The sequence below is a fragment of the Ochlerotatus camptorhynchus genome, unplaced genomic scaffold (assembly GCF_037179485.1).
Source record: "Ochlerotatus camptorhynchus isolate MF236.1 unplaced genomic scaffold, CSIRO-AGI_Acam_v1.1 ptg000144l, whole genome shotgun sequence".
Taxonomy (NCBI): domain Eukaryota; kingdom Metazoa; phylum Arthropoda; class Insecta; order Diptera; family Culicidae; genus Ochlerotatus; species Ochlerotatus camptorhynchus.
Window position 1 is genome coordinate 1,277,567 of NW_027040634.1, and position 24,807 is coordinate 1,302,373.

At 39.8% G+C, this 24,807-nt stretch overlaps 1 protein-coding gene across 3 annotated transcripts in view; it reads left to right on the forward strand.

Moving 5' to 3' along the window:
* LOC135700899 (uncharacterized) overlaps positions 1-24,807 on the forward strand; it is a 30,826-nt gene that overhangs the window by 4,159 nt on the left and 1,860 nt on the right. Inside the window, exon 1 of one of the 3 annotated variants that reach the window (XM_065221567.1) lies at positions 5,614-5,964. The exons of the other annotated variants lie outside the window; for them this stretch is intronic. Within the exon in view, the coding sequence (XP_065077639.1) occupies positions 5,947-5,964 (18 nt within the window). The 5' untranslated portion in view covers positions 5,614-5,946. Of the gene's footprint in view, positions 1-5,613; positions 5,965-24,807 lie in introns of those variants that run through there. 3 annotated transcript variants of the gene reach the window in all.

Sequence of the window (24,807 nt, forward strand, 5' to 3'; positions counted from 1 at the left end):
GCTCCAGTTTCTTCGGCATGGTCGTGTTACATGCTCTCCCTAACGATTCAGTCGACTTGTAATCCACTTCAGGCCGCAAGTTCTCGTCCTCTGTGCTGCCACAGGATTCCGTTGGCCGATACCATATCGGATGGTATACTATGGGTATTAGACTGATGCAAAATTTGACTTTTTCGCTCCACAGTGCTTAAATGGTTTCAAATCGGATCCTGATTAGCCTCCCAAAATTACAACTCATTTGGTTGGAAACAGACTTCGCACAAGCCATTTGAAGTTTACATGTAAATTAATATGGGAAATCTCAACTTTTTGTTCATTGCCTTCTAGTCTTTTCCATATTGAGCTGCGAAACAGTTCGATAGCCATTCTTAATTTTCTCAGCTACAACTTTGCTGAAGATCGTATCTATGTAAAACGAGACTGTAAAAAGCTATTAATTATTTAAGAGATTGGTAAACTTATGACATGATTAAGCAGCTGCTCTGTAGGCAACACTGTATTTTGCAGTGAGACATAGTAGCCGTGATTTTTGTGTCCTATTCAATGCCCCAGAAACACCAATGTTGCCTGCTGAGCAGTTGATTGAACAAGATCATAAGACATCAGCGCATAGAACCATTGATAACTTTCGATCCTTGCATTTAATCAAAAAGTGGTCTTGAACAAAGTTGTAGCTGGGAAAATTTCCTACAAGAACATATGAAAGCTTTCGAAGCAGACCGATATGGTGAATTATTAGATAGACATGAACAAAAATCTTGGTTTTACCATAGTTATTCTCATACAAACTTTAAATGATTTGTGCCATTTAAGTTTCTCACCAAATGGGTTCAAATTTTGAGAGGTTAGTCAGGATCCGATTTGGAATCGTTTAAGTATTGTGGAGCGAAAATTTCAAATTTTGCATCACTCTAATGGGTATATCCTTTACACACTCTCCAATTCATGTTTTCCACCAACGACGGACTGCAGTCCGCATTAAGGTGATACTCTAAGGAAGCCTTAGCGTGAAACTTTAAAGGCACAAATGTCAGCTTCCACAAAACATACAAATTTGAAATTGCTACTCCTTGTTTGCTGTGCTACTACAAACAGAGAGTAGCAATTTCAAATTTGTATGTTTTGTGAACAGTGCTGGTGGTGCCTTTATTGAATAGTCTAATTTCCAGCTTCGCCAGAGCTTCCAGTAGAATATACCCTATTGAGTTGGTACATCTGTTTCCCCACTCCACTGCCTAAGCATTGAAGTCTCTTCCGATGACGACCGGTCTTCGTCGGATCAACTCTTCGGTAAGTCCAACCAGCGTCTCGTAGAACTGCTCTATCGTCCATCGGGTGCGTAGCAACTTTATCGGGAGGGACTCGATACAGCTGTGCAGTGTCGCAATAATTGAGGTTTATTTGAGTTACCTCTGTTATTGATGCAACAAAATAATTAAGAGTCATTTTGAGCGAAATGCTTGCGAATTCATGCTTAAAAACCAAGCGTTCAGCAAAATCTTCAGGCTGACAAAATCGCGAAACACTGTATTTATTTAGTAAAGCTCAATGAATAGTTTTACGAAAGTAAATAAATAAAAAAAATTAAGTTGTATTATGAATTCTTATTATTTTTTCCCTGGGTATGACTTGCATTTTGCTTCTGCTTTCTCATGTGCCCACAATTCCTTTTTTGCGAAGCTTACCGAAAAATTTACATTTTGATTTTTCTAGTAAATACTGAAAAATTATATTGAAAATCCATGAAAATCAGATTATTACTGAGATTTTAAAGAAAATGTGCGTTCTAAAACATTTTTTTCTACATCATGATCAGTGTTCGGAAAATCAACTCTGATCTTGGGCCTCCCAGAGATCAGTGCGAATCTGGCAAACAAATCTCACACTTGAGATTCTCATGCATTTTCACGCACTCACATTCGCAGCGCCAATAAATCATTCCAGCTAGGCCTATAGTCCTCTCCAGGCGGATTCGTATTGGTGCGATTTGCGTGTGTTAGTGAGATGACATTTTTTGTTAGCTGTGAGAAATTTTTTGTTTGCTGTAAGAACTGTCATTCTAAAGTAAAAATAAACAACAAAACGAAAACAAACCCTACGCTTGCACGGTAACAGTCAAATACCCTTTTATGCGTAAAAGTTAACCCATTTGTAATAAAAGTGGCTTTACTCATTATGACTAAATTATTTTAACAACAATGAGTTTCTGCTAACAGTAGCTAACAGTTACTACTTAATTGGCATAATAAATTACTCATTTATTAGTAGTGCCACTTTTATTGACAATAGGTTAGCTTTTACTCATAAATATGTGTTTGATTATTACCGTGTACATGGCAGTATACGCTAGTGTGTGTAAAATTATATTATTAGATTAGTGTTCGTGAGATCCTACTTGGAGAACTCATAAGATGATACATGTAAGAGATACCGAAGCCAGGTTTTTACCACTTTGTTTATTGACATTTAAACTACAAATCGCATTTTTCCGGGCTCCGAATCTCAACCTGTCCGGCTTGCAGCGATGAAAATGAATACACAAATTTGCGTGCACGCCTCCACGCGTGAAATCCTCACGGTGACCCGGATCATCAGAAATCAAAAACAAGTTTCAAACCTTAAAATATATAAGATTTTCGAGGAACCTAACTAGAACTAAGTCAATCGATACTTCGTAACGTGGGTAGATCACCTTTTCGTGGTACGTTACGGGATGTAAGATCTACCACCGATTCCTAGTCCTGACTACTTCAAACTAGGGGAACAGGATTTTTCAGTAATCCAAGGAAATGGAACACATCTTAGTCCTTGTTACTTTACAAGTTGTTGCTTCCCATTACCTTAACATATTATTCAAAACAATCTTCAGATTTTGGAATTAAGAAACGTTATGAGCTCGATCCGGTTACTCCTTTGCGCCTGAAAATGTCTGTTGACCCTAAACATATGCACAATTCATTCTGGTGTGTAAAAGGTTATTAATAGTATGTGGAATCGTAGATTAGAATGAAGATTCGCCCTTTGGCCTAACTCCCACTGTCTGGCAGTGGTATTATGGATAAAATCTGCCTGCAATCATTTCTTATGAATGCAAAGAAGCTTGAACCCGGGTGTTAGAAGGTGACAGCTCTACCGTAGCTACAATAGCCCATTTCAAGAACGCAAGCATTCTGATGCTATTTTCACACATGACAAGCCCCGCTCCAATACATTATCGATGCAAATATACACCATTGATAATGTACTGAAACTTTCAATCAAGCAGTAGTGCAATACTTGATTGACACGTAATTAGTAAGTTTTGAAATAATCGTCTTGAATTAGATGGAAATTTCCTATCGAGGACAGAGGAACGAAAAGGTAAATAAACTTAGCTGAGCGTAGCTACGCATAGGTTAGAACAGTCGGCACTACATGCAACCGATAGGAATTTGAAGATGTTCACTCAATGCAGTTGTCAACATCACCTCTGTACTTTCAAATTAACGCTTTTTAAAAATGAAATTGTAAATTTATAACATTTTCACTAGAACGAAAACGATTCAGCAAAACAAAAACACGTCATTTTCGCAGCGCGGCCTACTTCGATCCTCAATCTGGGAGAGTTGCTCACATTTTCATCACCTCAAACTACAATGGATCTAGAACACGATCCTGAGGTCCACTGCCTGGCTGGTCTTCAGACCTTGCCGTTACGGAGAACTGCTACCATCAAAAGGTTGAGAGATGGCTGCATGCGATCCGATCAACAGATCATTAGGGTTCTGGCACGTTAGGTAAGGCAACTAGGTTAACTAGGTAGAATATTAAATTTTCTAATTAAAATCAACAAATATGCTTTCCTTAAAAGCAAAATGTAAACTATTACAATGTAAAACTAAAATCAAACAGTAACTTGTTAGACATAGACATAGTCATCAAAGATGAAGGGCTTTCGGGCTAAATCAATTGAAATGTACAATAATTGTAAACCACAAGACAATAAGTAAATAAACAAACATTTTAGTAGAAATTAGAGTCGGATGCTTGCGATGAAGGAAAGCATGACCACCCGAGCAAAGTCCAGCATCAAAATGACAGCAAATTGAAATCAAGTTTTGATATCAACATCAAACTGACATCCAAATTTGAATTCAGTTTATGCAATTGACAAATTTGATACCAAATTTTGTTTTCATTTTGCTGTACATTTGCTCTTCAAAAATATGTTGTTGCGGGCGAGGCTGCTGGTTTGTTTTCATAGCCATAGCATAACATCAAATTGAAAACTTGTTTTATTATCATCAGGAAAAATTGATATCAAATTGAGCTTTCAGTTTGCTTTCACTGATAGTAGAAATAGCTTTCAATGTGATGTCACAAGAAGATTTTTCTGCTCTCAATTTTGATATTTTAACCGTTTAAACGACCAAATCGACAGCAACCTGAGCAATCATTATCAGCGAAATCACAAAATCAAATTTAGATTTCAATATGATCTCAGACTTTGCTCAGGAAACCGAATACTTCATCATTTCTCAATAGTGATTGACTAATACCACATGCACTATGTTTAGTGATAAACCGTAATGCACCGAAAACCAGATGGTTCGTTAATCCGGTCATTTCATTTTATATTACATTTAACGAATCAAAAAGACCTCGATAAAATTTACGTGTGTCTGGATTTGTGGCCTAAATGTCCTGATTTTGAGCCACAACGGAAATCTTAGAATTTAAAATTGACAAATTGTCTATATTCGGTGCCAGTCATTTTCGTGTTAATGACTTGGCGTTCTTTCTGAAACTCATGCAATCCCAAATCAAACGATAAATGTCGACAGTTTGTGCACCTTTCACCAACCAAACGATATCTGCCCATCAAGTGTAACAGTCACTTAAATACCTCAATTTGTCATCCACTCGCTTGACCAAAGATCCATTAATATGATTTATTTTCACAGAAGACCATTGAAGCCAAACGTTGTGTTCGTCATATTTTTGTTTTGTTGAACGATTATAACCAATTATGAGCAACAAACGATAACTAATTACATCTCGTTAGATAATCTTCAGTTTTCTTTCACAAACAAGCTTACTTAGTTCCAGGAAATGTGCTTAGTAGCAAAGGCACTGCAAGTTGCCACTTTTCTAGCCGGATCGCTTTCGTACATGGTTTTCCGTTTTCCGCCCCGTTCCCGGCGGAGATTGAATTTTCTTCTGGTTTAGGAAGCGATCTTTCTCTCTCTTCTCGGTTGGCCTTACCGACGACGAAGCCGGTTTTGCCGAGAGAGAATTTTAAATCATGTGTCCAAAATACAGTAAAACAAGTAACCAAAACAGGTAAAATTTGAGCACACTGCTGGGGGAGAAATGTAAATGGTGCTAAAAATATAAATCGATAATTTTGTAATTCGTCAAAAAAAAAAAAATCTTTGGCTACCAGTTGATTTTTATTAAATATTCATCGAATATTTATTTGTTTTCCAACGAAATGCTATGGACAAGAAGCAGCTTCAGCTGAGAAAACCCAAGCCCACACCCGACTCGTGCTCGGTGAGCTTTCGGGCTTTGGGGCGCGAGCTGCCCCCTTCGCATAGGGAGGGTTGTTTTTCGCACGTGCAACTCTGCCCGGGGTTCGGTTTTAATCTATATAAGTAGGGTGGAAAGAACGATCGTCGCGATTATTTACATGTCTCCGGTGAAAAGTGATGGACGTCTGTCGGTCTGGTCCAGTGTGGTGAACGACATTTCGAGTGTTTGAAACGTGAAATTCGAGAAGATCACGTGCAAACAGAGCGAGAGAAGGAGAGCGCGTGCCGTGTGGTTGAAGCGGTCTTGATCGCTGCTAGTTTATTGACTCTTGGATCGGTACAAGACGGCGCAGTTGTGCTTTTGTTGTGGACGAAAACAGTACCGAAATCGATCAATAGCTGCCCGAGGAGTGCAGTGGGTGCAGTTTGCAAGATGAAGCTTTTACTTCTGGTAATTTGAAATCTTGAGTGTTTAGGATCAACGCGGTGGAAAGTGATCCAGCCGATCTAATTGTTGTGTGTGTGTGTGTTTGCCTATTGGACGTAAGAGTTATGTGATGGACTGCGAATGCTTATCGGCTTATGGCCGAAACAGTTTCGCATGATGAAGCAGCATGTGTGAGGATTGTGTAATTGAAGTGGTGTTCAGTGTGAATGGGTATAATTGGTTCAATAAAAGTGAATTTTCCATTTGCCGAGAAAAAAAATGAACTTGTTAAAGCGAATCTGTGTCATGGGACGTGTGGTGTCGTGAGGCAATTTTTGACGAGGGGTTGGGAAATTTCGACATGTTAGCTCTGGCAGTGGGCAAATGAAGGGGATGGTAAATTGGTGGAATCTTGATAATTAAATTGTGAAACCATCAAACGTTATCATAATTGTTTTTATGTGGATGCCATCTTTTTTGTTGCAATCAATTTTTTATTGCAACAGGTGTGTCACATAATTTATATTTAACAGTTAAAACAAACTGTGAAGCAATTATCTATAAACTTCCAACTATTATGCATGCAGGAAAGTTTGACTAAATGGATTCTATCTAAGTGTGGTAAAAAAATTAAAAAGTATTTGTCATTGTTTAATTAACTATACTATCAATGCTGATTGGTTCAGAAGACCGTTGGTGATTATGGATTTTGGGTTTGACAGTGTAGAATCATACAAAACCAATTTGCTGTTTAAAAAGAAAGTTTGAGAAAAATCAACCTTCAGATATCATTAATTTCTAAGCCACGATATTGAGCTGACTATAATTCATTAAGATGCGTAGTGATGAAAAGAAATTTAATATTTTTTCTTCTGATAATTGTGAATTATTTACCGACCATGGGGCCATCACTGACATCTTGAGTATTTCAATGATTTTAAAATTCTAGAGAGCTAATATTGTTTTCCATCCCAAGTAGGACTCTAAGATACTGAAAAGAATTCGAGGTGAATGTTTGTAACAAGGCATGTGAGCTCCCAACAAACAATTGCCTATTGAAGAAACGACTTCTTGGCGATTTTACTTCATGCTTAATAATACTTGTATGTACTATTTTTAATAATAACTTCTGTTCAGGCTTTGTTCACACACAAATCTGGAGAATTTATTCAACCCCAACATCGAAATATTTGGTGTTGAATAAGGTATGTCAAGAAGCTTTTATTCGACTTACAAAAGTTGTAACAAAGCATATTCGATCAAATTTTTGATTATTCAGCGTTTATTAAACATCATTACTTCCTTAAACAGCGATGGTATAAAGGTGTATATAGACGCTTGATTCTCAAGTGAAATAATGTTTAATTAGCCACTATTATACATTTATTAAACGATTATTCAACAACGGGATAATTAATCCGAAAATAAGAACGGGACAGAGCAGGGTTATTCTCTGTCGTTAGTAATTGCTGTGTCATTACTTCTGTCGAAGCACGCACATAGATCCTAGAATATTTATTACATACATACATGTCGTTGGATGGGATTCGAACCATGACCCTTCCGATCACCAGCCGCTTGCCTTGCCATCTGAGCTATCCTAGAATACATCCTATGGGCAGCTAAATAAGTAATAAAAGCTTGAATCTGAAAACCTATCAGCACTCTCAGCCGTAACTCTAGCTAATTCAAGGAAATGTGAGAATGATTAATTCAGTCATATTTGTTTAACATGAGACCAACGTTACCTCTCCATCTCTCTAATTTCGATGGAAAGGATGCTATTCTTTTCAATAGATTTATGAATTGGTTGTAGTGAGTGATACGATCTTTGATGTGATATCTAGAAAATAAATAAAAATAAAAGGCGTAGAAAAAAAAAAAGATTGAGCTAGCGACCTTCTACTTGGAAAGCGGAAACGGTAACCACTATGCTACCAATTTCGTTTTGTTGTTAGCCTGATGTAATGTTGTGGAATAATGAATGAATACGCCGTTTGTAAAGCATTTACAAAGCATGAATTTAAAGCATGGACGCATAGTGGTATAAGAGCTATTTTGCTGACTGTATTCACCTTTATACAGCAATATTGTAAAGCAATGCAATGGAATCTAATAATGGAGCTAGAAAACATTTATAAGACGTCTAATAAAGCATTTTATTAAAGCAATTGAAAACAGTCAAATTGAAGTGGCAATGTATGTGCAAATTACACTTATTAAGTTTATTATTAGATCAAACTTCTGGTTCTGAATCAGGAAGACAGTCAATGTTTATAAAGCTTTTAATAAGTAAATTAATCATATCAGAACAAACGGCGGAATAAAGGCACATCTATCGATCTCAGTGAGCTTTTTTTCAGCACATAATTCGATATCCTGTTTTATTCAGCATTGTACACTGTTATGTAGCATTTATTCAATGTGAGTTTGAATTGTTTGTTGGGCTGGCAGTGCTTAAAAAGGTTATTTGGTTAATTACTGTTTAAAACAAAGCAAAGAAGACGTTGGTGCAGCTTTCTTTTTATAATATTTACGGACATTTGTTTTATTCACTGTATGTGGAGCTGCTCTCAATTTTGTATTTATTTTTTTCTGACAAGGATCAATGTAAAATGAAGAATGGATTGATTGGATACTGTTGCTGTTTGCTAGAATTTAAAATAGTGTGTAAAGGTGATTTGAATCTAGCTGAGCGCTTTTTTAGATCGAAGGATGGAAGCGACGTTTGATGTGAACCTCTACAAAACCCTTTAGTCTAATATTTGCTTCGTAGAAGCTAGTTTACAATGTCTTTCTTCTTTGGAAATGGTTGAAACTCGTTGGTTGAACTTGCTCCAAACTTTCCTTGAAAATAGTGATCACTTTCATTAGTACACTGCCTATAATCACATATCAGTTCCATATTAATTTTCGTAACTTTTACGATCCATCCAATATCAATTGGCATCTACATGGTGATTATCCACTATCAATTGGCATCTACAGGGTGATTCGGAATCAACCTGGTCTATACAAGGTGTGGAATTGATGGCTGTACGTATTTGTGCAGTTCGTTTTTCACTCGGCTTTCAGTCGGCTTCGCACGATTTGCTTCTTTCGTACGCTCAAACACGCTCGTAGTTACGTCATAACATTTGTTTCAATCAGCGTTTGCATTGGAAATTGAATATGAATTATAGAATTTATGAATGTTTTTCCACTGAATGTTGAGATAATGTATTGCATATTTTATTAGCACACTGTATACCATGAAAAAGCAGCCTGCTCATGAGTTTTTGCCCGTTTCCAATTAAGGAGTTACTATAAAAAATACAAAACGCCTGCTGATATTTCTTGTATACTTTACAAAAGCATACAAGCGAGCGCAATCATCATGCAAACATGTCTAGAATTTTCTGTACTTCATATTTCACAAATTTACTTTCGAGTGCAATGACGTCGGGGTCATTCTCTCCCGCAATGATTACCTTTGTCCCTCTACCAGGCATGGAAAATCATTTACATTCATTTCATGCATTCATTTACATTCATTCGCCTCTAACTTTTTTCATCAACAGCATTTCGCAAAATGATGTATTGAGTTTTAGTAGGTTTTGTTATTAGCTACAACTTTTGTTCATAACTCAAAACTGTATCTCTCATGCATCACGAATTAGAGCGGACAGAACTTGTTACTGTTTTTCAGTGAATGTAAAATACATTCACTGAAAAACAGTAGTGGCTTCTGTTCGCTCTGGTTCGTCATGCATAAGAGATGCAAATGCAAATGATTTTCTATGCCTGCCCTCTACCAACACATACGTGAGGACTAGATCTTCACACCTTGTATAGACCAGGAATAGCTATCACTCGCGATTGGAATAGCGAATATCTCGCGATTGGAAAATTTTTAGCAAGAAATTCCTCCAATCAATTTTTGCTTTTTTTTTTTATTATTTATTGAATAAACCAAAAGTTCTGTGCGTTTTGTGCACGAAAATGCGTAATTTTGACATCAGAAAACAAGGCGTTTCCGTGATGTGAAAAATGGGTTCCCCAATATTGGTAGTGGTATAATACCGAATATTGATTCCAAGCATGAACTGAACATACCAGTCCGTACCTATCTTTATGCCCTTTGTTGCAAATGTTAAGCCCCTCCTTTAAAGAGAATTATGCCAAAAGAAAATCTTGCCGAATTTTCTTAATAGAAGAGGCTTAAAATTTGCATAAAAAAGTATAAACGACCAGATTCTTCCAACCCATCGGTCCTTTTCAGGACCACAAATGACTGATAAAAGAGTTAACTAAAGAGTAAGAGCTTGTATCCAAGACATATAGCCCAGGATTGGCTTGTACTACATGGACATCGACAGAGCACCTCAAAAACAGAACTCTCAAATTGCTTCCGAATTTCAACATATCGAACTTTTTCACTGATAACGAGTTAAGAAATCAATTTAATATATACTATACTTTTGCTGTGATATCAAAACTACCTTTTGTAATCCTACGTCTACGGTCGTGTCTTGGATACAACCTCTTAATTTTTTTTGTTTTGACAGAACGTGACAGTGTTGGGATCATTGTAATTACTAGCTCATTTATTTATATTATTTTTGTATGCGACCAACATTAAGAATATATACACTGAATAGATTACATACTGTTGCTTGCCTAAATTCATCTAAATTAGCTAGAAATGTTGATGCCAAAACCGTATGGAAATCTCAATTTTTGTATGAACATTATAAAATGACAAGAAAGCTCATGATAGGTAGTTTCGTCTCATGATAGTGAGAGAACCTGTTTTCTCATTATCACATGACGGCCGTGATATTTAACAGCTCTGGCTCTGATATTGAACGGATTTTTCACGTATGGGTTCCTTTTTACCAATATAATGATGCGAAAAATAAATGTTTCTAAAAGATAACTCATGAATTTATACAGATTTATGACATGCTCCATTTTCACGTCCATGAAAAAAAACGTTGAAATCGAAAATCAATGGAATTTCAAATCCTACTATTAATACAAGCTGATATTTGTACACATTTTAAAACCACAATACTCTAACATATAGCCATTTTACTCATTGAGAATTGCATATTTGTGAAATCGGTGACAGTGAATTCTGAATCATCTTGTGCTTTCATATTACGTGATTTTTTTCCTCTGTTCGGGACATAACACCACTGCGACCAGTAATTTTATCTATTGTAGTATATCCCTTGTCCTTAGTTTAGTGCATGTCGTATTACTCCATAACTATTGAGAAATGATGAAGTATTCGATTTTGATACAGTTGTCATGCAGAGATGAACCAGGCGATGGCTGAAAGTCTCTTTAATAAAGAAAGATAAGATAAAGATACAGTTGTCATTCTTGCATTCATCGCAAGGATCCGACTCTAATTGAAAGGTCCCGCTATTTATACCCTTCGGAGTGTTGAAACACCCTCCAAAGGCGCGCCCCTTTGTCAGTCAAAATTGGATTCCTTAGCAACAAAATTAAGGTATGACACCGATAATGACCATGCATCAGAACCCTAGTCTTAACCACTTCAAACTAGGGAACAACGAAGAGAAGTTTAGGAATCACATAGATGAAGACAACTAACTCATTTTTTGCCTTGTTTCAAGATCATCCTCGGTAGACAAAGCCGAGTCTTGTCACTATCAACAAGGCATAAAAAGTGACAAGGACTTAGATGTGTTCCTTTGATTACTGAAAAATCCTGTTCCCTTAGTTTGAAGTAGTCAAGACTAGGAATTGGTGGTAGATCTTACATACCGTAACTTACTTACTTACTTAAGGGTCCTGTGCACCACCAGCGGTGCAAAGGGCCAACGTGAAAGACTTCCATCCTGGGCGGCTGCTCGCTTTTGCCTTGACCTGGGCCCAGGTCAGATTTCTATCGACTTGCTTAATATCCTTATTGAGGCTCCGCCGCCATGAGCCTCTGCTGCGATGTCCTGCTGGATTCCAATCCAGCGCTTGCTTGCAGATTTCGTTTCCGCCCCGTCGAAGTGTGTGGCCGACCCACCTCCACTTTCGCTCTCGAATTTCTGTTGCTATCGGCTTCTGATGATATCGACGATGGAGCTCGGCATTCGAGATCCAGTTGTGAGGCCACCAGGCACGAATTATATACCGCAGGCATCGGTTGATGAAGACCTGCAGCTTTTGAGTGTTCTCCGCTGATACACATCACGTCTCGCTGGCGTATAACAACACAGATTTCACGTTCGAGTTGAAAATTCGGATTTTGGTGCGTTGACTTATCTGGTTGGATCTCCATACTCGCAAACTCGCAAAGGCAGGCCTAGCCTTTTTGATTCGTGCACCTATGTCACTCCAGGTCCCGCCGTCCGACGCTATTTGGCTGCCAAGATATTGGAAACTTTCGACCTTCTCCACTGCTTGCCCCGCTACCGTAAAGTTGGAAGGGTTGCCCGTGTTGATATCCAACGATTTGGTCTTGTTGACGTTGATGGTGAGACCCGCCGCAGAGGAGCGTTCGGCTAGGTCATTGAGCTTACTCTGCATATCAGAACGCCGTTGTGCTAGTAGAGCAACATCATCAGCCAAATCAAAGTCGTTGAGATGCTCCATGGTGATAGGCTGCCAAAGCAGCCCACGGTTCGGTACACGGTCAATTGCACCTACCATGATCTCGTCGATTACGATGAGAAACAGTAGCGGTGATAGTATACATCCTTGTCTCACACCAGCGACTACCCGGATAGGGTCGGACAAGGCTCCGTTATGCAGAAATCTGCACGTGAAAGCCTCATACTGCGCTTCGATGAGGTTGACGATTTTATCCGGGACTCCCTTGCGTCTCAGGGCGCCCCACAGATTCTCGTGATTGAGACGGTCGAAAGCTTTTTCGTAGTCAATGAATACCAAATAAAGGGACTCTTGGAATTCATTGACCTGCTCCAGGATGATGCGGAGCGTGACAATATGGTCCACACAAGATCTTCCGGCACGGAATCCTGCCTGCTGCCGTCGGAGATTCGCGTCGATCTTCTCCTGTATCCGATTCAGGATAACTTTGCAAAGAACTTTGAGAACAATACACAGTAACATGATGCCTCGCCAATTGTCGCACACATTCAGATCCCCCTTCTTTGGGACCTTCACTAAGATGCCCTGCATCCAGTCGGCCGGAAAATTCGCGGTGTCCCAGATATTACAGAATAGTTGATGCAACATTTGTGCGGATAGCGTGGGGTCAGCTTTGAGCATCTCTGCTGATATGCGATCGACCCCTGGAGCCTTGTTGGATTTCATGCTTCGGATAGCTGCTTCAATCTCCTGCAGTGATGGGGCCTCGGAATTGACGCGAGTGATGCGCCGCACCCTAGGCGGATCATACCGAGATGTTGATGGCTGGTCGGCCGTCGAAACTTGAAGAAGTTGTTCGAAGTGCTCAAACCAGCGTTTCAGCTGGTCAGTGGGGTCGGTAAGCAATTGTCCAGTCGTGTCCTTCACTGGCATCCTCGGGTTCATCCTTGCTCCACTCAGGCGTCGTGAGATATCGTAGAGGAGGCGTATATCGCCAGTGTTTGCGGTTTTCTCCCCTTCGTGGGCCAGGGAGTTCACCCACGCTCGCTTGTCCCGTCTGCAAGAGCGCTTGACTTCCTTCTCTAGAGCCGAGTACCGTTGACGGGCTTCGTTCTTGGCTCCTCTGGTTCTCGCCCGCTCTATCGCGGCTTTTGTTTCTCTACGCTCCTCAATCTTCCGCCAGGTTTCATCTGTGATCCACTCTTTCCTCTGGGCGCCCAGCTCACCCAAGTTGTTCTCGCTTGTTTCTATAAAGGCATTCTTGATGGCCGTCCATTGTTCTTCTACGCTGCCACCTTCTGGAACGTCCGCAGCTCGAGTCTCAAGTTCTTCAACAAAAGACCTTTTTACCGCTGGATCTTCAAGTTGGCGTGTGTTGAACCGCCGCCCGAGTCTCTCCTCCCGTCGCTGGATCCGCGCCATGCGTAGGCGGATTTCACCGATTAGAAGGTAATGGTCAGACTCGATGTCGGCGCTGCGTTTATTCCGGACATCAAGAAGGCTCCGTCTCCATTTTCGGCTGATGCAGATGTGGTCGATCTGATTTTCGGTATGTCCACCACGGGAAACCCACGTGACTTTGTGCACTGGCCGATGTGGGAAAAGCGAGCCCCCGATCACCATGCCGTTATTGCCACAAAATTCTGCAAACAGCTCACCGTTCTCGCTTATTTCGCCGAGACCATGGCGTCCCATGACACGCTCATAGTCCGTGTTGTCGGAGCCGATCTTCGCATTGAAGTCGCCAGTGTAGATCTTGATGTCACCCTTTGGAACCTTATCCACGACGGCATTCAGTTGACTGTAAAAATTCTCCTTGTCCTGTAGCTCGGCAGCATCGGTTGGCGCATAAATTGGATTATGGTAAGGTTACGAACCCGTGTTCTAAATCTGGCAACGATTATCCTCTCATTAACAGGCTCCCACTTGATGAGCGCAGCACTTGCCTGGACGCTAAGTAGGAGACCAACTCCACGATGGCGGGGAGCGTTTTCACCTCGAATACCAGAGTATAGTAGTACCTGTCCCGACGGCAGTTTGTGTTCTCCAAAGTTTGGCCAACGAACTTCACTCAGTCCCAGGATTTCTAGCTTCATGCGTCGCGCCTCGTTGGCGAGTTGTGCCAGTTTACCCTGCATGATCCAATTCGTTTCCGTTGTTTTACGCTAAAAGTCGTTGCCGTTATATCAGTTCGATGTCTTTCTCTGTTGGTTTCTGTAACAATTGTAAAGGTTTCAGAGACAGTAGGTGGTTGGCCTAAGGTCTCCTATCCGCCGTGATGGGGCTGCCATCTTAGGTGTAGCTTCCGGGGAAGAGCATTTCTTATTCAGCCGCTGGATGCCAGTCAGACGCTGTTTGAGCCGCACCTCCATGGTGAACAGACGCTCGGGTTGGCGAAGCATTTCCTCTATCACCGTGCTATGGTTACCGCGCCAGTGTTCGCGTCGCACCTCCTCACTCTGCTATTGTCGGATTGACAACATTGCCCAGGCTACGCCAACCAGCTGTGTCCATGTTTCAGCTGGCAGTCTTTTGTGAACATATGACTCGTGGAGGCGTGAGGTAGGAACTTGTGAGGACCGGAGCTAGGTGTATCGCTCCTTCCAGATTGTCACTCACCATTTTGTAGCCCTTACATACCGTAACGTACCGCGAAAAGGTGATCTACCCACGTAACGGGGCATATTATGTGATAAAACTAGGGCTTTTGATCATGAAAAATGTGAATACGTTTTTTCCCACTAAGCAAAGTAACCGCATATCAGTCTCATCCTGAAATTCGATTGTTTAGAGGTCAAGTTACAGTTCTGCGTTTTGAATCACCAAAACGTTTGTTACTGATTTAAACTTGTAAAAAATATTAATAAATTTACTATGATTTTTCAAATATTTAGTGTAGGTGTTCCAGTAATAGTGGTGTACCTATAGTTGCGGTATGGAGGTTGTGCCGAATAGTGAAGAGGAACCGGATAAGATTATTTTTCATCGGTAGCTGTCCTTAAATAAAGTATATTTGCATATTTCAAACTTAAAATTAGCCCAAAATTTACGGAAAATCATTAATTTTCCTTAAGATTTTCACTCCTATGCACCTATAGTTGTGGTAGGGTAATAGTGGAACCCATAAGAAACCAACGCATTCCACTTTTATAGGAATCAAAGTTAGCAACTACCACAACTACTGGAACAGTGTTCCTATTAATGGAGGACGATCTTTCTAAAATTTTATGCAATTTTATTACAATGTAATTTGACTATATGTTTTTAGTATTACTTCTACGTGAAGTCAACGATTTACATAGTTGAAGATGCTAATTTCAAATAACAGACTGTAGTGGTAATTTTTATACGATAGATGGAGTAGATGAAAGCATAGAGTTGATAGTTCCGTTAGAGTACGGCAGTGTGAACTATTGTATATAGATATTAGAATATATTAGAATAGCGAACTAGGACAACTTTAAGGAAGGTACAAATCGGTTTTTTCATCTCTCTTTACCAAACTCCCCCTTTGGAGAGGGATGGTGAGGGGTGTCGAGTATTAGTACAAGACACTGAAGAAGTCTGCACATTGTAGACGAAATACTAATCCTTCTCTCTCTCATTATACAGGTATTCCACTAAGACGCCCACATTCATCAGAATTGAAGTGCGGTAAAAATCGGTAGAACTGTTTCAAACACACAGTTGGTACTTGAACGGGTCGGTTTTCATCTCTTTTTGCCAGTGGTGGCGGGGGGGGGGGACACCCCTCACCATCCCTCTCCAAAGGGGGAGTTTGGTAAAGAGAGATGAAAAAACCGATTTGTACCTTCCTTAAAGTTGTCCTAGTTCGCTATTCTAATATCTATATACAATCTTCACACTGCCGTACTCTAACGGAACTATCAACTCTATGCTTTCATCTACTCCATCTATCGTATAAAAATTACCACTACAGTCTGTTATTTGAAATTAGCATCTTCAACTATACAATGTAATATTTTTCTATCAAAATAGAGGTTGAAAGCTATAGATTAACGTATAAAAATTGTGCGTACATCGTATATTTATTTTTAAATTGATAATTTGGCTTAGTACCTCCACTACTAGCTCAACCACCCTAAATAGGAATTGTACTTCGTAGCTTCAACTGTAATTTTCTCAATGACTATTTTTTCCATATGGGCCTAATATGGGATTATAGGCAGTAAAATCGAATGGTTTTATTTTGAAATTTAATTTAAAGGGTGATACGGTCAAAATTTGGTCAATATCAACTTGACGTATTTCTTTCAATTTTGCATTTAAAAAACCTGAACACCCCTCATTTTGAAGGTGTGTGTGTGTAGAATGTTGCTCCTATTTTGATTTTGGAATTCACTCTTCAGTTGTCAAAATGCCGTCCAAGCAAGAAGAGCAGCGTATCAAAATTTTGCTCGCGCATCGCGAAAATCCGAGCTACTCGCACGCAAAGTTGGCAAAATCGCTAAAAGTTGCCAAATCAACCGTTACAAATGTAATTAAAGTGTTTGGGGAACGTTTGTCGACAGCCAGGAAGTCTGGATCGGGGGGAAATCGAAAACCGGAAGCCGCTGAGACGACAAAGAGAGTTGCCGGTAGTTTCAAGCGAAACCCTAACCTCTCTCTCCGAGATGCCGCAAATAAGCTGGGTGTATCGTCTACAACCGTGCATCGAGCCAAAAAACGAGCCAGACTATCGACTTACAAGAAGGTAGTGACTCCAAATCGCGATGATAAACAAAATACGACGGCCAAAGCGCGATCCCGGAGGCTGTACACGACGATGCTGACGAAGTTTGACTGCGTGGTAATGGACGACGAAACCTACGTCAAAGCCGACTACAAGCAGCTTCCGGGACAGGAGTTTTATACGGCAAAAGGAAGGGGAAAGGTAGCAGATGTTTTCAAGCACATGAAACTGTCAAAGTTCGCAAAGAAATATCTGGTTTGGCAAGCCATCTGTACCTGTGGCTTAAAAAGCAGCATTTTCATAGCTTCCGGGACTGTCAACCAAGAAATTTACGTGAAAGAGTGTTTGAATAAACGTCTGCTGCCTTTCCTGAAGAAACACGGTTGTTCCGTACTGTTTTGGCCGGATTTGGCATCTTGCCATTACGGTAAAAAGGCCATGGAGTGGTACGCCGCCAACAACGTGCAGGTGGTTCCCAAGGACAAGAACCCTCCCAACACGCCAGAGCTCCGCCCAATTGAAAAATACTGGGCTATTGTCAAGCGGAACCTAAAGAAGACCAAAAAAACTGCTAAGGGCGAGCAGCAGTTTAAGGCAAACTGGCTTTCTGCGGCGAAGAAGGTGGACAAGGTGGCTGTACAAAATCTGATGGCAGGGGTCAAGCGTAAGGCCCGGCAATTCGAATTTGGAAAAGCGGAAGCCTAACTGAATATTTTTCCTGAATTTTATACTAATTGAACTTGAAAAAGAAATTTAATTTGATTTTTTAAATAAACGATTTCACCGATTTACACGCGTTTTCCCTTGACCAAATTTTGACCGTATCACCCTTTATGATTTCGTTGATTTCGAGACAAAGACGTTATTAATAATTAATCTTTTATTAAAAACTTGTAATCACAAGGAGCATTAACACATTATTTTCAGAGTCTGTTCGAATTTGGCACGGTGCCAACACTAAACCCCGTGCCAACAACGATCGGTTTTGTGGATTTGTTGTCCAAATAGAACCGTACCTAAATTGATGAGGGACTTTGTAGTTGGAATATTTGTTCAAATGTCTGCTCATTTTCATTTTGAAATGCGATCAATTACATTGCAAGTTGTAATTAACGTCGATAGCAGCTATGATATTTTTAGGTCAGTGGACCCTACCTACCTAATCAACTCATGGACCGGGAACCAACGGCATTACTTTCCTCAGGCGTGATCAGAGATTTTATGACTCAGAAAATCCCAGCGGTGCCGACTGGGATTGAACCCAGGCCCTTTGGTTTTAAAGGCAGTCACGCTTAACACTACACCACTTGTTTATCTTGTATTTTGTGAAACTTTTCGTCGTCGTCGGTGCCGGTTTTGAATAGTTACAACTCGAGTAACGGTATGATGTGATAGAGAGGCTAAGTGGCCTTAGAGCGATCGTTTTTGCTTACTGAGTAGAAGACCGCTCAGTAACACAAGCTCATTCGCGTTATATGATTGTTCGGACATCAATTCAGCTTATCGTTTACCACAACGAACCCTGCTGCAAACCCAAACCTCCTACTCAACATCCCAGTGATTCCTCGTGAAAGTGCAGAGGTCTTACGTGAACATAGCGGTCAATCATCCTCATCCATGCTCATGAATTGTTTAGTTATCAGTATTCTGAAATATCATTTCGTGTCGCAAAATGGAAGGTTATCTCTTGTGTATAACAATTTATTTCACATGTTTTGATGAACATTCTTTTCAGTGGAGTAGCAGACCCAGAAACAAACATTGGTTTTGGATCTACTTTACTCCTCCTTCAATTTTGTGACATTTTGATTGTCAAGTTTTCTTCGTACAGCTAAAGAACATCCATTTCAACTGTTTTTTTTTTTTGCCTATTTGCAGCGTTTTTGAGGTTTTGGCCAACTTTTGTTCTAAGGGGAACCACTGTGCGCTGGTTCTCCAGAAAATCCAGAACATCCGTTAACAGTCAGAAGCCCAAGGCTGCAAACAGCGTGTCAATTCATGGTTGGTTCATGGCATTGTGATAATAGGTTTTTAAATTTATCCACCATTCGATAGATATAAAAATCTACTTTTAAATTAAATAGAAGGTTTCCTGATAAGACCTGCATTTGGCCAACCAGATCAGTAAACCGTGACTCCAGAGCAGAATAAGTGTCGATTCATGTTGGCATGGCTGGTTCTCGGCAATGCGTTCATCAAAAATATAGGGAACGGATTGGACTTGTAGTTGGCCAGCCGGACCGGAAAAACTGGTGTACGGTCAATTCTTGAAATTTGGCCTACAGATAAGAGTTTTTTTTTGTAATTAACATATAATATTGAGCATAGATAAAATATGCAATCCTCATACCGATTATGTTATTGGGTAGCCAGCAAATGGTTCTATGAATATTCCGAATCATCGCAAGTAAAGGGTGTCCCACATCAAATTGCATCACGGAAAAAACGCTGTAGAAAATTACCTTGTCGACCGATCCTTTTCAAACTTTCAGACAATAAAATTTAACCCATTAGTAAGCTTTTGGTATATTTATTTTATTCAACTTCAATACCATAACCATTCATTCAACTTCAATACCATAACTCCACTCATTAGGTTCTGTACAACGTCTGGCTGCAGCTTCTTCTGTACGGAAACCCACTTTTTCTTCACGTCTTCCTCAGATTTCACCTCCTTGGGATGCTTCCGTAGTGCCTGCTTCATAATAGCCCAATATTTTTCATAGGCCTTAGTTCCAGTGCGTTGGAGGGGTTCATGTCCTTGGGTACGAAAGTGACCCCGTTGGCTTCGTACAATTCCAGGACAACATTTGAATAGTAGCACGAAGCTAGATCCGGCCAGAAGATCGTAGGGCCCTCGTGTTGCTTCAACAGAGGAAGCAGACACTTCTGTAGACACTCCTCGGAGTAGATCTTCTCGTTTACAATCCCGGTAGTCACGAACGGTGCACTCCGTTTGCCACATGTGCAGATCGCTTGCCAAATCATGTATTTCTTGGCAAACTTTGAAAGTTTCTGCTATGTTTCTTCCTCCGGAACATCAAACTTGTGCTGGGTCCGCCTTGACGTAAGTCTCATCATCCATGATGAGACAATGAGGCTTCGTTAGCATCTGGGTGTACAGTTTCCGGGCCCGTGACTTTCCCACCGTATTTTGCCGTTCGTCGCGATTTGGAGCCTTCTGAACTTTGTACGTATGCAGTCCCTCCCGGTCCTTGGCTCTCTGAACGAAAGACTTGGACAGATTCAACTGGTTTGGCCTCATCTCTGCCCAAAGCATTGGGATTCCGCTTAAACGCTTTCACGACACGCTTGTGATCCTGATCACTAATAGAACATCCATTCTGACCGCATTTCTCCTTCCGTTCGATGCTCAGAGTTTCGTAGTAACGTTTAATCATACGGCACGATTCCGAGTTGTTTTCCGATGTCCCGATGAGAGAGTTAAGATTTTTCAGGTGCTTGCGCAAAATCAATTCGCGACGTTGCTTTTCGGGTGACGCCATTTTTTCTTCTGAAAAACTGACAGCGATAAAAATACAGTGTAAAGAATACACTCTAAACTACTTCTACCCAAATTTTCAAGAGAAAATACCCAATGGGTAATTTTCTACAGCGTTTTTTCCGTGATGTAATTTGATGTGGGACACCCTTTAAACCGCCCAAAATCGCATATCAGTCCTATTTTTGCTTGATTTTCTATTCATATTTAATTTTATTCAGTCGTATTCCGAACTGCTAGAAATGGTTTTCAACAACAATCTGTAATTTTCAAAGTAAACCGTTTATTTCCACAATCTATTTAAAGCGCTTCAAAGGCCTTCGAGCTTAGAATCCAATACACTGGAGTCGCTTTTTACGCGGTTTTTTTTTACACGGTTTTTTTTTACGCGGTTTTTTTTTACGCGGATTTCGGAATTTACGCGGTTTTTTTTTACGCGGATTCCGGAATTTACGCGGTTTTTTTTTACGCGGATTTTGGTTTTTTTTTACGCGGATTTCAGAATTTACGCGGTATATCGCTTTTTACGCGGTTTTTTCTTACACGGTTTTTTTTTACTCGGTTTTTTTTTACGCGGATTTCGGAATTTACGCGGTTTTTTTTTACGCGGATTCCGGAATTTACGCGGTTTTTTTTTACGCGGTTTTTTTTTACGCGGGACGTATCACCCGCGTAAAAAGCGACTCCAGTGTAGACTTAAAATCCCTTTTGTCCAACTGGAAAAAATGAAACCTTTTGCAGTTATCCAGCAAGAAATTTACTTGCTCGGATACAGGTATCATCTGTATACTCAGACATGAACCAGCCGATGGCTGAAAGTTTCTTTAATAAAGAAAGATAACAGAAAGATCTGTATACTATACTATAGCCTTACCGTTATGTACACTATTTTACTTCAATCTTAAAATTTGCTACCCGCAAAAGTGGTTTCCAAGAGATGTCCTACTACCTGTGTTAATGATTCTGTGTATTGAATATTATAGTAGGATGTAATGATTTCACAACCTTTGACAACATCCTTTTCATGAAGTTTTCTTACTGCCTCGGCAATATAGTAAGAATGATTCAATCAAAATTGTGTATTCTTTTGAAAATTAACCCAGTTCATGTTTTCGGAACCACTTGGTTCGAGATTTGAGTACCATCAACCAGATCGCTCGTACCGGTTGAAATTTCTTCTGTTTTGTCACCGTCCAACAGCGTTGCCAGATATACCGATTTATCGGTATTTATACCGATTTACAAACTACACGGTAAGAAAAAAATACTCAAAATTAAGTTAAAAAAAAACTCAACGTTGGGTTCTATCATTTGAGGTCCGCCGTTCAGTGAATCAGAAAAGCGGCGTTGGTTAAAATTTACTCAACTATTGAGTAATAATAAATGAACTCAAATATAAGTTTATTTTCATATTGGTTGCTCTTATGCGCCTTTAACCATTTCATTTTCACAAGCGTTGATAGACGAGTGGTCAACACACGGGCCCCGTAATCTCAACGTCCATGGTTCGGTTCCAGTCTGCTCCGTCTTATTATTTTTTGTCAACTTGGTCAACGATCAGGATTACTCAAAATTGAGTTTTCTTCTTAAACTTAATTTTACCTAGCCCCACGGAAGCCACGTGATGAGTCAAAGGAACTCAATTTTGGGTACTTTTTCTTACCGTGTAGATACCGATATACAGATAAGGTTCTTCAGAATACCGATTTTTGAGGTGTTACACCGATTTATACCGATTTTTTAAATCAGTGCCAACATTTCAAAGGGGCGTAATTGCATTTGTAAACAATGGCTTTAGCAGTCGATTTCTCGCGAATAAATGCTCAATCATGAAAAATAATGACACCAACAGGTAAAGGAATGTTTCCTCTATCAGTAAGCGTTGTTATTTTGGAGGGGTGAACTTTTAGTTGCGAGAAATCGACAGCTAAAGCCATTGTTTACAAAAACAATTACGCCCATTTGAAATGTTGGCACTGAAATAATCAAAATCAAAATTTTCAACGGCGCCGGTGGTGTAGTGGTAAGCGTGATTACCTCTCACCCCAGTAGGCCTGGGTTCAATCCCAGTCGGCGCCGCCGGGATGTTCTGAGGCATAACATCTCTGATCACGCCTTCCTTCGGATGGGAAGTAAAGCCGTTGGTCCCCGGTTCATGAGTTGATCGGTCGATAGGTAGGGTCCAGGTGTGGGAGCTGCCTTCCTGGCACGTCGGTAGCATTGGTGCTCAGCACGGAAAACAAGATAAAAGGAAAAAACAAACCAAAGGAAAAAAAAAAATCAAAATTTTTGTGTAAGACTTGTATTGTTTTGAATATCTAAAACTTTTTGAGTCTTTGATAATTCTAAAAAAAAAATCATCTTCAAAAATGTGTTCCGATGAATGTTTCAATTTCCCCACCGTTTTTGGCTTCCCATGAATCGATAAACAGTCGATGGCTCTTTCTGGTAATTCCGGGGGAATCGGGAAATACTTTTTAAACATTATTTAACTTCCTGGATTGTCTTCCAACTTTCCCCTGGAATTTTCTATTTACGATTCCTCTAGGAAACTTATTTCGACTTCTCTGGAAAGCGTCTTCAGCCTTCGCTCGAATGATTCTTCCCGGAACTTCAGGGATTCAGCTAGATTTTGATTGCGGATCCACACTAGCTGCAGGAACTTTTAAAAAAGTTCTGAAACTTCAGAAAAGTCCAGACTTTTGAGTAAGTTTCGATAAATTAAAGAAAGTAACTTCTGTTAAAATTCTAAAACCCGGTCCAGCGAACTCCAGTGAATTTAACGAGACATCATAAATATTTTGGATACTTCACAAGGCCAAAGAACTTCTGGAAAATGTAATGGCTTTCAGGACAGTTCCATTAGTTTCAGGAGAATTGAGAGAACATTAGGAAGATCCGAGAACATCAGGATAATCAGATAGAGATCAATAAAATTTCAAGGAAATCGCTGAAATTTTAAAGGAGTTCCAAGAAACTCAGGCAATTGCCGAAAACTTCAGCAATGTTCCGAAGGGCTCATACAAATTTAAGAAACGTAAGGGAAGTTACACGAACATAAGCACATTGTGAGAACATTTTATCGGAAGTTCTGTGCTTATTGATGGCAGTGTTGATAACTTTTAAAAATTAGAAAAATCGGGAAGACCAGAGAACTTCAATACTGATGTTACAATAAATTCAAGAAAATTGTGAGAGTACTTTAAAAATTTCGTAATCTTCAAGAAAGTCTAAAAACCTTCAAAGTTGATTAGAGATATTCCGGTAGTCTCATTATAATCTGGAAAGTTCCAAGTATTTCAAAGATGATCAGAGTACTCCAAAACAGCCCGAGGAAATATGGAATATTCCTTAGTACATTTCAGGAATGTTCCAAAAATTTCAGGGGCATTGCGGGGTTTTCTGGATTATTAGAACATCTCCCAAGAGCTCTTTCTTCCGGAATTATGTCCTTGTTTCTTTCAACTGTTCCGTAAGCGCTCTGGCTTCCGACTTTTTCCGGATTTTTTTTCAATCTACCTTAGGAAGTTTCAGCCAGCGTCTCCAGGAAGTTTGGTCCGTCTTCTCCAGGAAGTTCAATTAAACTTCTCCCAGAAATTTCTGTCGTCTAGTTCTGGAATTTTGTCCAGTTGGTTTTTTTTACTTCTTTCGGAAGGTTTTCCGAGCTTCTTCTGGCTTCCCCTGGAAATGGCTACTTCTGGAATTTATTTCCGGTTTCCGAAACTTTTCTGCCTTCCTTTGAATGTGAAATCCGATTTTGTTTTTCTGAGTTTCTTTAAATTTTCACCAGAAGTTTCTCAATTTATGTATTGGAAGTTCCGCGGATGTTTTTCCGACTTCTCTCAGAACCTTCCTCAAATTTCCTTCAGGAGAGCTTCTTTCTCTCGCTCTTGTTTTCAGCTTCCTCCAGAAGCTAATTCAAACATTCCCCGGAGTTTTCTTCCAGAATTTTCCGATCATAGTCCAAAAGTTAAAATTTTCGCTTTCAAAAACGCCAAAAATATAAAATTAATAACTATAGTAAATACCGATAAATACCGATTTTTTAAAACCTTTCATACCGATAAGCTTTAAAACATTCTGGCATCAATGGCGTCCAATGCCAAATGCAACA